The 16,386-nt window shown below is 35.9% G+C and overlaps 2 protein-coding genes across 2 annotated transcripts; both read right to left on the reverse strand.

Moving 5' to 3' along the window:
* Positions 1 to 2,752: 2,752 nt before the first annotated feature.
* On the reverse strand, positions 2,753 to 8,003 carry LOC145519038 (olfactory receptor 14J1-like). The gene is made up of 2 exons (XM_081524278.1): positions 7,096 to 8,003; positions 2,753 to 2,810 (listed from the first exon to the last, which is right to left on the reverse strand). The coding sequence occupies exons 1-2, from the start codon at positions 8,001 to 8,003 to the stop codon at positions 2,753 to 2,755; spliced, it is 966 nt and encodes a 321-aa protein (XP_081380404.1).
* Positions 8,004 to 10,645: 2,642 nt separating this feature from the next.
* On the reverse strand, positions 10,646 to 15,968 carry LOC145518453 (olfactory receptor 14J1). The gene has a single exon (XM_081523075.1). It carries the CDS (start codon positions 13,341 to 13,343, stop codon positions 12,378 to 12,380), a length of 966 nt encoding a protein of 321 aa, XP_081379201.1. The 5' UTR covers positions 13,344 to 15,968; the 3' UTR covers positions 10,646 to 12,377.
* Positions 15,969 to 16,386: the final 418 nt, after the last annotated feature.

A 16,386-nucleotide genomic window follows, 5' to 3' on the forward strand; every position in this document is an offset into this window, starting at 1 on the left:
GAAGAATAACTTCAGATAAAAATAGGACAGTGATAATGGAAATTATCTTCTACTGCTATAACATCTTTTTATTCTAAATTCATTATTAAATTTCCTTGATATACAATTTCTATGACTATATTTGAAATAGTTAAATTAACTACCACTACTCCCTTCCCTCAAGTCCTCTGCTTTTTTATGTGCATTAATAAATTAATAACCAAGGAGATATACATAGATATAAAACTGAATCACTTTGCTGTACATTATAAATTAGCACAATATTGTAAATCAACTTTATCTCAATAAAATAATAAATTAAAAAAATTAATAACAGTGTTTATTTGAAGGAAATGGATGGATGTGGAAAAAGGATAGGATGAATATATCTCATCGTATATCTTTCCTTGGCCTAGGAAGAAAAACTATGACCAACCTAGACAGCATATTAAAAAGCAGAGACATTACTTTGCTGAAAAGGTCTGTCTAGTCAAAGCTATGGTTTTTCCAGTAGTCTTGTGTGGATGCGAGAGTTGGACTATAAAGAAAGCTGAGTGCCAAAGAACTGATGCTTTTGAACTGTGGCATTGGAGAAGACTCTTGAGAGTCCCTTGGACTTCAAGGAGACCCAAGCAGTCCATTCTAAAGGAAATCAGTCCTGAATATTCATTGGAAGGCCTGATGCTGAAGCTGAAACTCCACTACTTTGGCCACCTGATGGAAAGAACTGACTCATTGGAAAAGACCCTGTTGCTGGGCAAGATTGAAGGCAGGAGGAGAAGAGGACGACAGAGGATGAGATGGTTGGGTGGCATCACTGACTCAATGGACATGAGTCTGAACAAGCTCCAGGAGTTGGTGATGGACAGGGAGGCCTGGCATGTTGCAGTCCATGGGGTCGCAAAGAGTCAGACACAACTGAGTGAGTGAACTGAACTTACATCTTTCCTATATTTTATTTTCTAAAATATGTAAAGCAAAGTATCACCTACTCAATGACTAAACTACATCCATAATTATATAAATGACTTCATGGCAGGAGTACATCATGCAAGGGTGTTTTCATGTCATTAATTGTCATGGGACATACACTTTTATCCCATTCAAAGTGCCAGGGAGCACTATTTTTAAATGGTGTTAATATCATCTCATTTAATTCAAATGGAATTGTTTTTTGAATTTTAATCTGATTTAGTTTAAAAATTATAAGTCACACTCTTAAAATCTAACTGACCATTGTGTTTCCCCACTAGTCTGGTGTGCACTTCAAGATATAAACAAATTTATTATTAGTAGGGGCTTCCCAAGTGGTGTTAGTGGTAAAGAATCCTCCTGCCAATACAGAAGACATGAGACACAGGCTCAATCCCTGGGATTGAGCCTCCTCATTAATCTCAGAACTCTTTGGCTTCATTCATTTATTGTTTATTCAAAGTGACTGTTGATCACCAGCTTAATATAAGGGATGTGGTATCTGCTGGACATCAGAAAAGAGAAATTTTTTAAAAGTCAAGTCTTAATTCTCCATCCTCAAATAATTCATCATGTAAAGGTAAAAACAGATATTGATTTCAGATGTTTAGAATATAATATGATAAATGCAATAGTTGACATGAAAAGATGTCACAAAGACATAGATGAACCCTAGAAAGACATTTCAAAGGAGATGACTAAAGGATTTTAGGATCTCATCATGTTACATCCCACACGTCTACCAACTATCCTATCTTCTTTTCAAGGCTTCATGCTTGATCTTAGAGTAAGCTCATATAATTACTATTCTCTCTTTCTCCCACTACTTTTCTTTTTCCAAAATTTTTATTAATGTATAATTTACATATAGTAACAATCACCCTTTGACTATATATTTTTGTGATTTTAAACAAACATTTGTAGTCATGTAGTCATAGCCATATTCAAGCCATAGAATGATCCCCTGCACGTGTGCTAAGTTGCTTCAGCCCTGTCCGACTCTGTGAGACCCCCATGGACTGTAGGTTGCTAGGCTCCTTTGTCCATTGGATTCTCCAGGCAAGAATACTGAAGTGGGTTGCCATGCCTTCCTCCAGGGGATCTTCCTGACCCAAGAATTGAACCCTGTCTCTTATGTCTCCTGTATTGACAGGCAGGTTCTTTACCACTAGCGCCACCTGGAAAGCCCCTAGAAAAGTCCTATCACCCCCTAAAATTGGCCCACACTCCTTTCTAGTAAACCCTCTCCCCCAAGCAGCCACTGAGACCATAGATCTGTTTCTGTGCTTATAGTTTCAGATTTTCCAGAAAATAATCATATGCTGCTGCTGCTGCTAAGTCGCTTCAGTCGTGTCCGACTTTGTGCAACCCCATAGACGGCAGCCCACCAGGCTCTGTCGTCCCTGGGATTCTCCAGGCAAGGATACTGGAGTGGGTTGCCATTTCCCTCTCCAGTGCATGAAAGGGAAAAGTGAAAGTGAAGTCATTCAGTCGCGTCTGACTCTTAGCGACCCCATGGACTGTAGCCCACCAGGCTCCTCGGTCCATGAGATTCTCCAGGCAAGAGTACTGGAGTGGGGTGCCACTGCCTTCTCCTAATAATCATATAAACAATTGTAAAAGTGGAATCAAATAATATTAATCTTTTACACTACTTCTTTTTCATTTCTTTGGCTTAAAAAATACCTTCAGTTTCAGACCACACCCTCTAGAGCCAGAACCCACATCTCTAAGAATGAGAGTAGAAAACTTCTGCTTTTTTCTGTGACTTTTAGCTCCCCAGAGTATATATTCTCCTTCCTTATTTCCACCACACACCCCAAAGCAGCAGTCTCTTCCAGTCATATTGCTTAGAAAATCTGGAGAAAATTCAACAATAATGTACTCTGATATCTTTATAAAATAACAAACTCACTCTTACTTTTCAGTGATTTGCCCTTTGTTCCCAATTTTTCCTACTTCCTTCTGGAGTTGTTTCAAAATTTACCATTTTTTCATTAACTTATCTATACTCTCTTCATTCTTGGTGGTGTCTTCACCTTCTGTTTTATAGAAGAAATGTAAGTCTTTAGGCAGCATCATTTAATGGCATTTTTCATACTCTCAGCCATCTTCTCTTCTCTCATGTCGGTATAACCAAATACAATTATTGTTAAGAAATAAGATTCAACCATGACACTGTTGCTAATCACAAGGAAGTGATTACTGGCTATAAGCAGGAAATTTTGGTGTGGTAATAGAAGTGAAAGCCTGATTGCAGGACGCAGCATGAATGGACACAGCCTATCATATAAAGACTGTTCATAAATGCAGTATGCAGTCTCTCCCATGACCTCTTTTCCATTCTTCATGTATGATGTTGGATGATCAACATCAGCCTATCAACTTATTCTTACTTCTATATTTGTCTGTAATGTACTTACTTGGAGGAAAAAATTGTTTGAACATATTTAGCTTGTCATGTAGTAGCTTCCTTAAGCCATAGTGCATCTAGATCAGGATTTCTCAGTGGCAGCCCTATTGACATTTGGGGCTGGATAATTCTTTATGTCTGGGGTTTTGTACATTGCAGGATGTTTAGCAGCACCATTGGGCTCTACCCACTAGATGTTAGGAGCATCCTGCCAATCAATGTGACAACTAAAGATATCTCCAGACATTGCCAAATGTTCCTACAGACAAAATCACCCTCTCCGTGCATCACTGCTCTAGATAGTACAAAGTTCTGTATTTCCAAATTGTTCATGCAGTAATTGTTGTTTTGCATTTTGGGTTAACAGTGGTAATTCAAAGGCCATATCACCATCAAATGACTGATCAACCAACCCACTGGCTTCTTCTTCACTCTAGGCTCCTGTCTTTAGAAAATTTGAAATTGTACTCTTTTTCTGTCCCTTTTTAAAAAGATAAAAATCTTTTTTTGGCCTCATTGTGAAGCTTGTAGGTTCTCAGTTCCCTGACCAGGGATTGAACCCAGGGCTGCAGCAGTGAAAGCCTGGAATCTTAACCACTAGGCCATCAGGGAACATCTTTTCTTGTCAGTTTCACAACCCAAGAATATCTTTCTTGGGGATGAGAGCCATCATTTTGAAATATAATTGTCAAGGAAGAAACCTTTCTGATTTCCTAGTTTCTCTGGGAGGGTAAGAGTCTAACCTTCACAGAAATCAATTACTGCTAGAGTTATTAGAAGTTAATAAAGTGGCTAGGTTTAAGTTCAGGATATAAGAATCAGTGTAGTATTCTTAACAGTTATAGTTCTCAAATTTCTTGTAGCAACACACAGAACCAATCCTACCTGTATCTAGCTATACCACATAGTCTCTTGGAATCTCTGATAATCAAGCTTGGAAGATATGAGCTCTGGACAATGACACTGTCCCGGAAGAGAGTACTCTGCTGACACTGCTGGGCAGACTCTGCGTTTCCTACCACGGATGTGGGGAACGAGGTTACAGACTCGACTACTTCCACTCCCCAAAACTGAATGCCTGGACCACTAACTTCTTTAGAAATGGATGCTACATAGTTCCTGCTTCTCACATTTTTCTTTCTCAGTTAAAATCTCATGCTGAAATATCTAATCTCAGAACCAAGGTCCTATGTCTACATTCTAGCTGTAATAAATGCCAAGAAAGTGAGTTTTTGTTTTCTGCCTTGGGAGATAGTGGTGGGAGTAGTGTGGGAATTCCTACAATTTACGGCATTGTTCAAAGATGCCTGGTACCTGCAATGAGTGTTTAACATGAATAGAAATTTGTCAAGATACATTTAACAGGAGGCTTCCTGTGTGCTGTTTTCAGTCTTGCATGAATTCTATGTTCCTTAACAGCACTTGAATACAGGTGCCAGAGAGCTGGCAAGCCGGCTTTTGGGGATAATAGAAATTCATGTATCTCATTCATATGGAAATTCCATATGGTGAACAGCAGCCATGTACAACTCTTCCCTTCCTATATGTAAAGTAACTTTTACAACCCGCTCTACTGAGAATGATTCTAGCCTCTGGCTTTCTGGATGACTTGTTAGATTTTTGATCCCTGTCTCTGCTAAAAAGGGCTATCTTGTAGGAGAGTATATATATGCCCACAATATGCTAAATAAATGCCTTTGTTCCATCAGAGCACTGGTCCCTCTCTCTCTCTCTCTCTCTCTCTCTCCTCTGTCCCCTTCATGCGGCTCAGCCTCTTTTTTTCTTTCTTTCACTTTTTTATCGGTCAACTCTGTACCCCCAAGTTCCGGTCCATTAAAGGACCACAACAGAAATTGAATCAAGTTTATAGTAACCACACAAATGTAAAATCATAGAAAAAGGCTATTGAGAAGTGTGAGCTACTTTCATAAAGAGAATTAGAAAAATATTATTTAGTGTAAAACATTTTAGTATTTCTTGGTTAAAAGAAACTATATAACAGAGTACATAGCTCAAGTTAATTTATAAATTTTGAATGATTGAATGTTCTCAAGAACAAATGCAGTGTTCATTGAACTGAATGAAGAGGTTCAAAATAAGAATACAAGGCAATAAAAATACTTTATAAATCAAAGAATAGTCTTCTACCTAAATCACTACAGTAAAAAATAATACAATATTACTTAACTAGCTTAGATACATAAACATAGATTAATAAAAATTTGAAAGCATAGAAATGGAGATAAAAATGGACATACTTTATAATTCAGTAAGCTCATTAAATAATAGGTCAATAAAAGAAATATTTCATAAATTAACATATTTATTTGGTGTATAGCATAAAAAATATAATTTACACATTGTTACAGATGGATTGAAGAGTCTAATAACTAACAAAAAAGATTTAATTATTAATCATTTAAGACTATCCCTGGTAACTTAGACTGATTAAGCTTTGTTGCTACAACCTTTATAAACTCATGTCAAATTATATGAGATTGCATAGCAAAGAAAACTAAAATAATAAAGTTAAAGAGGGACTGAGAAAATGGTTTTTGCTGTTATAAAACACAGACTTCTAAGATTTATAAAACTTTGTACATAATGGATAAAGAATAAAAATATTTAAAATTAAAATGAATAATATGAGAGCAAAATAAAAATTGTAAATATATTTAATTTCATCTATCATATTAAAAATAATTAAAGTTAAAATATTGCAGCTATAAAGATTAAAAATCTCCACACTACCTAATGTGTGTGTATTTTATATACTTTTATGTTCCAGGCACCTGTTATGATTTCAACCACCTAATAGAATCTTTCTGCATATTTGTTGTATGAATTCATAAATCACTGGAGACATGTAGAACTGACACAGCTACACATTCCTAATAGCCATATAAAATGACTTAACATTTCTAGAAAACAATACAGTCACATACTCAAAGCAGCTTAACATTTCCTGTGCTTTGATTCAGCAATCCCATTCCATGAAATTATGAACAGTAGAAATTCAATTTCTAGCAAGAAAGAATAATTGGGAAAAAAAAAGTATATGTATAAAATAGGTGAATGGTTCAATGTATTATGATATGAATTCCATTGAATTCTGTGTATTCAAGAAAATTATATCAGTAAAACTATGTAGATATGCATAATAATTGTATATATTTGTACCAGTATGTAAACTTGGCATTTAAAAGACAAAAATTTAAATGGACATTTGGAATTAAACAATTGGTGAGTGGAATTGTGGATAAATTGTCACTGTTTATTACTATTATTGCTGTAATTTGTCTATGCTGTTTTTCCAAAAGTGCTGTTTGTTGGTATTACCTGATATACATTTGTGTCTGCATGTCTATATGTACTGGGAGGAAAAGGAAAGTAGTGGACCTACATTAAAATATTATATATAATTGTTTATTTTCTCTTAATTTGAAAGAATAACAAAAAGTCTTATTTCAGTGTCTAAAAAAGTGAAGATGTCAAATGAAGCATTTCTGTTATGATTATGGTTATAGTATTTGGTTTATCAACAGGAAAAAAAGTGTTATTTTTCCTCAACATTACTATATACATATTACATGCATGCTCAGTTGCTCAGTCATGTCTGACTCTTTGGCAGTGCTTACCATTTATATATAATGGATTCCAGTTATTAAATATGCTCCAGCCATCAACAACAGGACAAAAATGTTTTTTTCCTGGTGCATTCACCACCCAACAGTAACTTTCTTAAAGCTCCCTTCATGGCCTCATTCCTCAAGCTGTAGATCATAGGGTTCAGTGTTGGGGGCACTACTGTATAAAAGATAGATATGATAATGTCAGAAGCAGTTGGAGAATCTGAAGTTGGTTTTAGGAACTCAAAAATGCCTGTGGAAAGAAAAAATGACACAACAAAGAGGTGGGGCAGGCAGGTAGAGAAGGCCTTGGAGCGGCCCTCAGCAGAGGGTATTCTTAGAACTGTGGAAAAGATGTGCCCATAGAAGAGAACAATGGAGATGAAGCAGATGAACACCAGCACAGTCATGAAAGCAGCCACTCCAATCACGCCTAGGTAATCATTGGAGCAAGAGAGCTTCAGCAACTGGGGGATATCGCAGAAGAACTGGTGGATTATTTTGGCCCTACAGAATGTGATGGAGAATGTGGCAGCCATATACAAGATTCCAGAGATGCCACCACTCAGCCATACAGCTATCATAGCCCTTTTACAGGCTCTGGGATGCATAATGACTTCGTAGTGCAGTGGGAGGCAAATGGCGGCATAGCGATCATAAGACATCACTGTGAGAATGGCCACCTCAACCCAGGCCAAAGATGTGAAGAAGAAAACCTGAAGTATGCACTGACCGTGGGAAATATAGCCATTGCTTGTCAGTGAATTTTCAATGGACTGGGGGACCGTGACAGAAATGAAGGAGAGGTCCAGGAGCGAGAGGTGTTTCAAGAAGTAATACATTGGGGTTTGGAGATGTTGGTCCAGAGTTGTGACGGCAATAATCAGGAGGTTTTCTGCTAAGGTTAATAAGTACATTAACAAGAAAAGCAATGCATGTAAGATCTGCAGCTCACGGTTGTTGGAAAACACTGTGAGGAAGAATCCGCTCATTGTGGTTACATTTGCCATAACTATTTTGAAGGTACAAATTGTGTCGGCAGCTGGCAGATAAAGAGGATGGAGGAAATGCAGTAGAGAGATGTTAAAATAAATTATTCATTTATTCATCAATGCTTCTTTCAACAATTAATTTTTGAGTACTTGTCATTCATCAGCTGTGCCCTAGATGCTGGGGACTCAAAGGTGAAGATATGTATATCTTGTGCTCAGGGAGCTTACAGAAAACACCAGTAAATCTGAGTGCAAATGTGATCAGTCACTGGTCCTGTCACAGGAAAATGGTTGCATTTCTACCACTAAAAACACTATTTCATTTCCACGAGGTAAAACTTGTTGCTTTGCTTTAAGTCAAGAACATAAATTCAGTGATCAGTTCTTGATTAGAGGTTTCTCAAAACTGGACAGATTATATTGCTCTATTTTAGTAGGCTGAAGGGCCCTTTAGAGGATTTGTGGTTGGATGGGATGATACCTAAGGTTCTTCCCTGGCAAGTCATTCTATTACAGAGAAAATCCATAAATTGTGAGGCCAAGGACGAAATTATGCAGTGTTATTGCCTTTCCAGTTAGCATTTTATTTAATAAACACATCTTGAAATCAAGAACAAAAAAACTTTTGTAAAGTGAATACTTACATTTCACTATCAGATTTGTGTTTAATCTGTCTAGGGCTTCTTCTGGTACCTAACAGCTTTCTCTTTGAAATTTCATTTCATTTCATTCCTCTTCACATTGTCTTCAGCTAAAGTCATTAAGTATGTATTGACTGTTTACTACATGCTAAGGCATTTGCAAAGAAGAGAAAGAGTGGTTGCTCTGAGGTGGCTTTCAATGTGGAAGGAAAACTTTCAAAAACCTAGTATACAACTTCAGAAAGAGACTCTGAAAAGGTATAAAGTGATCTACAATTCAGGAAATAAATAAATCAAGTGTTAGGCCATTGTATAGTGTTTTGGGCTTTGCATGATGGAGATAAACAAAAGTTCTCCCCTCATTAAAATATACCTCAGTATATGAGAGCTGACCAGTCACTTAGTCACGAGCCTCTCATATCCGTTAATTTTTTTCTCTGCCTGTGAGTTCTAGGCAGCAACTGAAAAAAAAACCTGCTGAATGAAACAATCTCTTTGAGTTTTATTCTGAACCATGTAAAAGATTGAGGGCAAGAGGAGAAGGGGTGTCAGAGGAGACATGAAGGAGACAGAATAAATCTGAACTATGAACAGAAAAGTTTGACATTAGGGAAGAGAAAAAGAAAGTAAATGAGAGAGGCTGTTGAACTAACAAAAGCCTCTCAGACTGATGAAAAGTGAAGAGAGGGGTGCTGATCTAAATAAGATGCTCTTAGATATGATTAGTGACTGAACAACAAATGTGAAATCTCACCAGAAATTTTTGTGTGTGTGTGTCTCATTAATTCAGGTTCTTAGAAATCATACCTCCTCCATGAAGAATGAATTCAACATTTATGCCCCTCCTTATACATTCTATTGTCTGGCAGGGGTCAGTAGTATTAGATCTACAATTTTATATCAAATTTTAATTTTTAAACTTTAGTTTTGGCTGCCAAATTAAAAGTCTTTCTCTTTCTCTATGCATGTGAATTGCAAAGTTAATCTAGAATATCACCCACTTAATCCATTTTTATTAAAGCCTCACACAGCTAATAGAAAACAGAAAGAATTAAAGAGTAAAGGCTACACTTTCAACAGTTTCTCCCTTTATGCCTTGGAGAGGCAGTTGCTGCCTGTTTTTTTGTCCCTCTTTTCCTTGAACTGATAAAATAATAAATGACATTATTATCCATATTTAAATTTTGATATTGGTACATTAAGTATTTTAGTCTGCCAAAATTCCACCAGTGATTATCAACAGTCTGGGAAATAAACTGGAAAATTTTGAGCATTCACTTTCATGAGACATACACCATGCTAGAGTTTGTCATAAAATATGCCTCAGGTTTTACTTTTTTATCTTCTTTGGCCTAAGCATTTTAATCTCTATTTTTAAAAGAAAAAAATAAGATTCAGAATACTTAAGTGACAGAATTGAATCTAAGTACCAAACCTTTCCCTTTGCAATTTATACCACTGTCTTACATCTAAAATCTCTGAATATTTATGGAAGACACACAGAAAAATTGGGGAAAAAAGCCAAAATTACACTAAAAGCTTATCTACTCAAGGCTTTGTCTTTCATGGTGATATCAGAGACTATGATACAATTACTATAGTGTTATAGTACGGTATAAGTACTATACATGTTATAGTGCAATTAATTTACTGAATGTCTATATAATCATATAAAATATAACCTTTCTTAATTTACTGACTTTTCTTAAATTGCTCATTTTGTAATGTACTCATGTGAATTAAATATATGACCTTTAATTAACAGCTCATTTTCCTTGTTAGAATGAATAGTCTTGCTTTTTCAAATTCAATTTGAAGAATATAAGTTTCTGTCAGTTTCCATAAAACAGTTTTCTCTTTCCTCTTTCAAGATTTTAAAACTTACCACAGCCACTACTGGTGTATGGGTAGTTATGAAAGCTGATCACAAAATTCTGACCTTTCTCACCTATAATAACACCTTTAAAAAATGTTGTTTCCCTTGAGAACCCAAGGTTTCCGTTGCTGTCGGGATTTTTTTTTTTTTCTGTCTTTTATAATGGAAGCCTGAACTGAATGATGAAACCATTTCATTTTCTCTCCCTCTCTGTCACCTGGGTTTTGGAACTTTTCACACAGAGGACGATTGACTTGGTAAACTACGGGGTTTTGTCCCTAGTTCAACCATTTGCAAACTTTAGTAGAGGTATGGATCACCTGGAGAGCTTGATAAAACATAGATACCTAAACCTCACACTTAGTAATTCTGACTCAGAAAGTTTAATGTTACCTCCACACATTTGAATGCCTAACAAAATGCCTGACGCTGCTGCTGGTGGACTGAATCCCACATTTGGAAAATCACTGTAATAACTAAATCATGCATTTCAGAAAGGCAAACAAGATTTTAATCATTAAAAGAAATTTTTAATGTCAGGTGTCCTGAGAAACTAGAAATCAGTGTTTATAGAGATTGAGGCCTATGCATTGCATCTCAGATTTGGAACAGTTATTTTGGGGAACCATTGTGGTCTCTAATAAACATAAAACTATCTACTAAAAGATTCTAAGACAAATTTAGCAATAGTAACTGAGAATCTCATAAAGAGGCCCAGTCCATTAAAATTTATTATTTAAATATATGCAACTACTTTATAAGTATACTTAAAAATGAATGTAAGTCCATGTTGTTGTTTTGTAATTTCTGAATTCTCTTACCAGCTTTTATATACATTATTAATATTTTCAGTAATAATCATATGGCTATAAATTCATTCAATTTATATTACAAAGGCTTCTTCTAAACCTGTAAGGACACAGATTTACTGTTTTAAAGGCTACACAGCTGAAGGCTGAAGGCTATCTCATTAGTGTATAATAGTAGGATACGCTTATTTTTACATATGATACAAAAACACGTATACTCACATAGGGTCGCAAAGAGTTTAACATGACTGAAGCGACTTAGCATGCACACACATGGAAAAACAAATCATTTGCAATGAGTAGAGGCAAATAAGCGAGCTTGGAATCAGACAAATATTTTGAATCACATATTTACTATTGTTTGAGAAGTCTGAAAAAATTAATGTCTTCTAAATTTAGTGTCCTAATTGACAGAACTGGGCATGGGTAGAACAGTTGCTCGATAAAATTAAAAGAAAAATGTATGTAATGTACCTGACATTTATTAGAGACTGAATAAATAGGTATGGGGAAAGTTGTTATAATACAGAAAAGGAAGGGAAAATTAATATGGGTACTTAATGCTCATAAGAATCCTGGAGGTCTATTGGAAATCCCATAATACACCATAGATATACTACCTCATGAACACAATCAGCTTATTCGGCAGCAGTCTGAAATCTATTTGTTAAAAGCCAACTTTATTTTTTTCATGCATTTTTATTTTTTATTGGGGTATAGCTGATTAACAAACAAGGTTGTGATAATTTAAGGTGAACAATGAAGGGACTTAGCTATGCACATATATCTATAAAAGTCAGCTTTAAATTATGCTCATTAAGTCCCAAATTAACTGCCTTTTCTCTTTTATTTCAGAAAAAATCTTATAAGATGCCTAAAAATAAAAATTGAATTTGTGGAAAGAAGACCAAAATCCCTAGAACCATAACATCTTAAATTCTGAAGAATTATGTTTTGAGAAGAATATAAAGAACAGAAAAGTTGGAAGGGAGTTCTGGAAAGAAATCAGATTTATTCCTCCTACAATCTGAAAAATGATAACAATGCCTTTTATTTGTATGGCACATTAGAGTTTAAAAGTGGCTTTTAGATGCACTATTCTCTGAGTGAATTCTTCTTTTGACAGTATCTTCCTCAGAGCTGCCTTCATTGCTTCATTCCGTAAACTATAGAAAACTGGATTGAGCGTTGGAGGTATCACAGCATAGAAGATGGAGAACATGAGATCCATAGCTGACTGAGAATCAGAAGGGGGCCTTAGAAACTCAAAGCCTGCAGCTGAGAGGAAGAAGGTGACTACAAATAGGTGGGGTAGGCAGGTAGAGAAGACTTTGGTCCTTCCCTCAGCTGATGGAATTCTCAGCACTGCAGAGAAGATGCGAATGTAGGAAAGCACAATAGAGATCAAACAGATAAATGCTGCTGAGGTTGTGAATGCAGCCACTGCAATCTCATTAATGAATTCATAAGAGCAGGCTAGTTTCAGCATCTGAGGAGCATCACAGAAGAATTGGTGAATGACTCTCTCCCCACAGAGCGGTATGGAGAAGTTAACAGCTGTGTGCATGAGCCCAGAGAGGCCCCCAGCAACCCACACAGCTATCACTGCATGCCTACAGGCCCAAAGGTCCATAAAGGTCTCATATTGCAGTGGTTGACAGATGGCTACATACCGGTCATAAGACATCACTGTGAGGATGGCCACTTCTGATGAGGCCAGAGCTACGAAGAAGAAAACTTGAAGAATGCACTGAACAAGGGAAATGTAACCATTGTTCATAAGTGAATTTGCGATGGACTGGGGGACAGTGACAGAGATGAAACAGAGGTCCAGAAGAGAGAGGTGCTTCAAGAAGTAATACATGGGGGAATGGAGGCGATGGTCCAAGGTAGTTATGGTGATAATGAGGAGGTTGCCTGTCAAGGCCAGCAGATATGTCACCAAAAACAGCAGTGCATGTAAAATCTGAAGCTTACGGTCAGCAGAAAACCCCATGAGGAGGAATCCACTCACTGAGGTCAGGTTGGCCATGGTCACTCGGAAGATAGCAAGGATGACTCTGTTTAGGAAGCCAAAGAACAGTAGGAAAGAATGTATGATATTGATATAGCTATTAGTCAAGTAACTAAGTGTACTCAGCAAAGAGCTACTAAAATCAAGACAAATTTATCTTCATGGGAATGTGGTAATATTTAATTCAGAAAAATCGTTAGCCCTTTTTCAAAAATTGAACTTCTAAATATCAACAGCTTCACATAGGTTGAAAAAAGTTATGAGAATTTTCTGGAGAGATAATAAGCAGAAAAAGTCTTGATGGTTGATGAATGTGCAGATGAAAGATAAATTTTTCTATTTTTTGAAACAGATAACAGTGACAGGGAGATGATTGGGAGAAGAAATGAGTTCTGATGGGAGAAGCCCTGTCTGAGGTGTGCCAATCATAAAGTTGGATACGAGGATTTGGAACTCAGAAGACTATGGCATTGCTTGAAACATGTCCAATTCAGTAAGAGTGCTCTTACAAGAATACTTTTGAGTTAAAAAAAGGACGGAAAAGAGGTCTGAGGATAGACTTTTAGATACCATCAAATTTAAATAGATGTAGAGAAAAGGACTGAGTCAGACTGAAAAAGAATATTTACAGAAGAAGGAGAAAACCTGTAAGGAGTGACATCATAGAGCCAATGGAAGACAGATGTTTTAAAAGAAAAAAAAAATAATGTACAATATATGCTAAGTTGCTTCAGTTGTGTCTGACTCTTTGTGACCCTGTGGACTGTAGCTCACCAGGTTCCTCTGTCTAAGGGATTCTCCAGGCAAGAATACTGGAGGGGGTTGCCATGTCCTTCTCCAGGGGATCTTCCCAACACAGGGATCAAACCTGTATCTCCTGCACCTCCTGAATTGCAGGCAGATTTTTTACCACTGAGCCACCAGAGAAGCCCCCATGTACAATAGATTCATTAATTTAAGAAAGAAAATTTAAAATAACAATAAAAATATTGAATTTACCATTGTGAGGGTCATTTGTGGATTTGCTAGAAGCATTTGGGAGGACTAATGGGTACAAACGCATGAAAAACGTGGTTTAAAAAACAAATGAAATGTGAAAGGAAATACAGAAATTTTGGAGCACAGCTATAAAATGTTTCATAAAACATAGAGAAGTTTCACTCACCAGAGCCGATCTTTATCAGTAGGAACCAATCTCTTTCAATCCAAAAATTGAACATCTTTATTCTAGAATTGAGCTGGTGGCTTGATCTTTGTAATTTTCATGTAAGGAAACGACTGAGATGTTTTCGTATAAGATTAAACAGTGAGCATAGACCCAGAGACATTTTAACTTCCCACTGAGCCCTTGATACCCATGAGCCTATGGGCAGCCCATGAAGTCAGCTCTGCACAGGCATTAGGGAACAAATTTGTTCAGTGTGGTTGATGTTTCACGTGAACACTGAGTTCAAGCATGGGACTTCATGGACCTGTCCCTCAAGGATTGCTTCAGTGAAGAGCAGTTAATCATCATCTGGGTTTAACTGAATCTTAGAGTCTGCATTCCAGGGAGTGAAAAATATACAACATATATAATTTATTTTCTATAGTATAAGTTCAGACCTAAGTTTCTCTAGTAAGAATGATCAATTTTAACTTTATTGGTCACCCATGAAGTCATGTGTGTTTGTATGGACCTCATTTAAAAAGAGAATGTTTAGTAATTGTTACATAAACTCATACATAATTACAAAATCAAAGGAAGTTAGAGTTAAAAGAAGACTTAGTTGCGGCTGAGTCTAGGCTTCATCCAAACACTATATCTTTTCTAAAATAACTCTGAACCTGATAATCCACTTACCATTTTAACAATAGGCTACCACGGATGGGTAATACATCCAAAAATGAACGTATTCTGTTTTCAAATACCTATGATAATGGGAAAAGCACTTAAAAAAAATTGTGGTATGAACATTAAACATGAGGTCTACCTTTTAAACAATAAGGTAAATTTTTTAAAATGTTTAATCTTACATCTACTCCTAAACGTAAAAAAAAAAAAGCGAAATAATGCCATTTGCAGAAACATTGATGGACCTAGAGATTTTTATACTCAGTGAAGTAACTCAGAGAAAGAAAAATACCATATGATATCACTCATATGCAGAATTTCATTTTAAAAAGATAGTAAATGGACTTAACTACAAAACAGAAACATACTTACAAGATATTGAAAGCAAATTTGTGGTTACCAAAGGGGAAATGTTGCAGGGAGGGTTACATCAGAATTCTATACTTTTCTTTAGTATTTCCTTGTTTCTACTTTATGTGGGTTCATTTTGTTTCTCTTTTTTAGTTTTTTAGATAAGGTAAAAGTTTAGATTATTGATTTGAGACCTTTATTTTTTTCTAAAATGAACATTCAATAATAAGTATTACCCTTTAAGCTCTGCATCCTACAAATTTTGATATGTGGCATTTTTATTTTCACTTACTTCCAAATATTATCTAATTTCCTTTGATTTTCTCTTTGATCCATGGATTACTTAAAGGAATATTACTTAAGTTTCAAAGGCTTGGATATTCTCCTGTTATTTTTCTGTTGATGATTTCTAGTTTAATTTCATTATGGTCTGATAACATGTCACAGATAGATGAGTGAGGAATTTAAGACCTGAAATCTCATTCACCTTTTACTTTCAAGGATTTGCTGATTTAGAACCTATTGCTGTGTGACTGAGGAGAAAGACCTAACTATTCCCACTCTACTTTTCCTTCTGAATACTGAGGATTAAAATACTAGAACTCATTTAACAGGTTTCTTTTTTCTTCTGCTACTCCTTAATCTAGAAAATTAAAGTAACCAGTAAGATTGATTCATGTAGAATTATTGCCATAAGCGAGTGGTCCTAAGGCTATGGTTCAATGTAATTATTAACTGAAAGTTTCCCCCAGAATTTTCTTTATGAAAAATCAAAATATCTGTGGTAAAAAGAGTGATAAAGTTTCAATTGGATACCTTTATATTAGTAGTGCCATCTTTTTGTACAAGTTCAATTAATGTAAGAAATATGACTTT

This window comes from Giraffa tippelskirchi, chromosome 8 (genome assembly GCF_054371585.1).
Source record: "Giraffa tippelskirchi isolate mGirTip1 chromosome 8, T2T-mGirTip1v1.2.pri, whole genome shotgun sequence".
Classification (NCBI taxonomy): domain Eukaryota; kingdom Metazoa; phylum Chordata; class Mammalia; order Artiodactyla; family Giraffidae; genus Giraffa; species Giraffa tippelskirchi.

Coding starts and splice junctions, on each gene's coding strand:
- LOC145518453 (XM_081523075.1), bottom strand. CDS start 13,343: ATGGCCAACCTGACCTCAGTGAGTGGATTCCTCCTCATGGGGTTTTCT.
- LOC145519038 (XM_081524278.1), bottom strand. CDS start 8,003: ATGGCAAATGTAACCACAATGAGCGGATTCTTCCTCACAGTGTTTTCC. Junction 2,811..7,095: donor GGAGCTTTAAGAAAGTTACT/GTTGGGTGGTGA, acceptor AATTTTCTCCAG/ATTTTCTAAGCAATATGACT.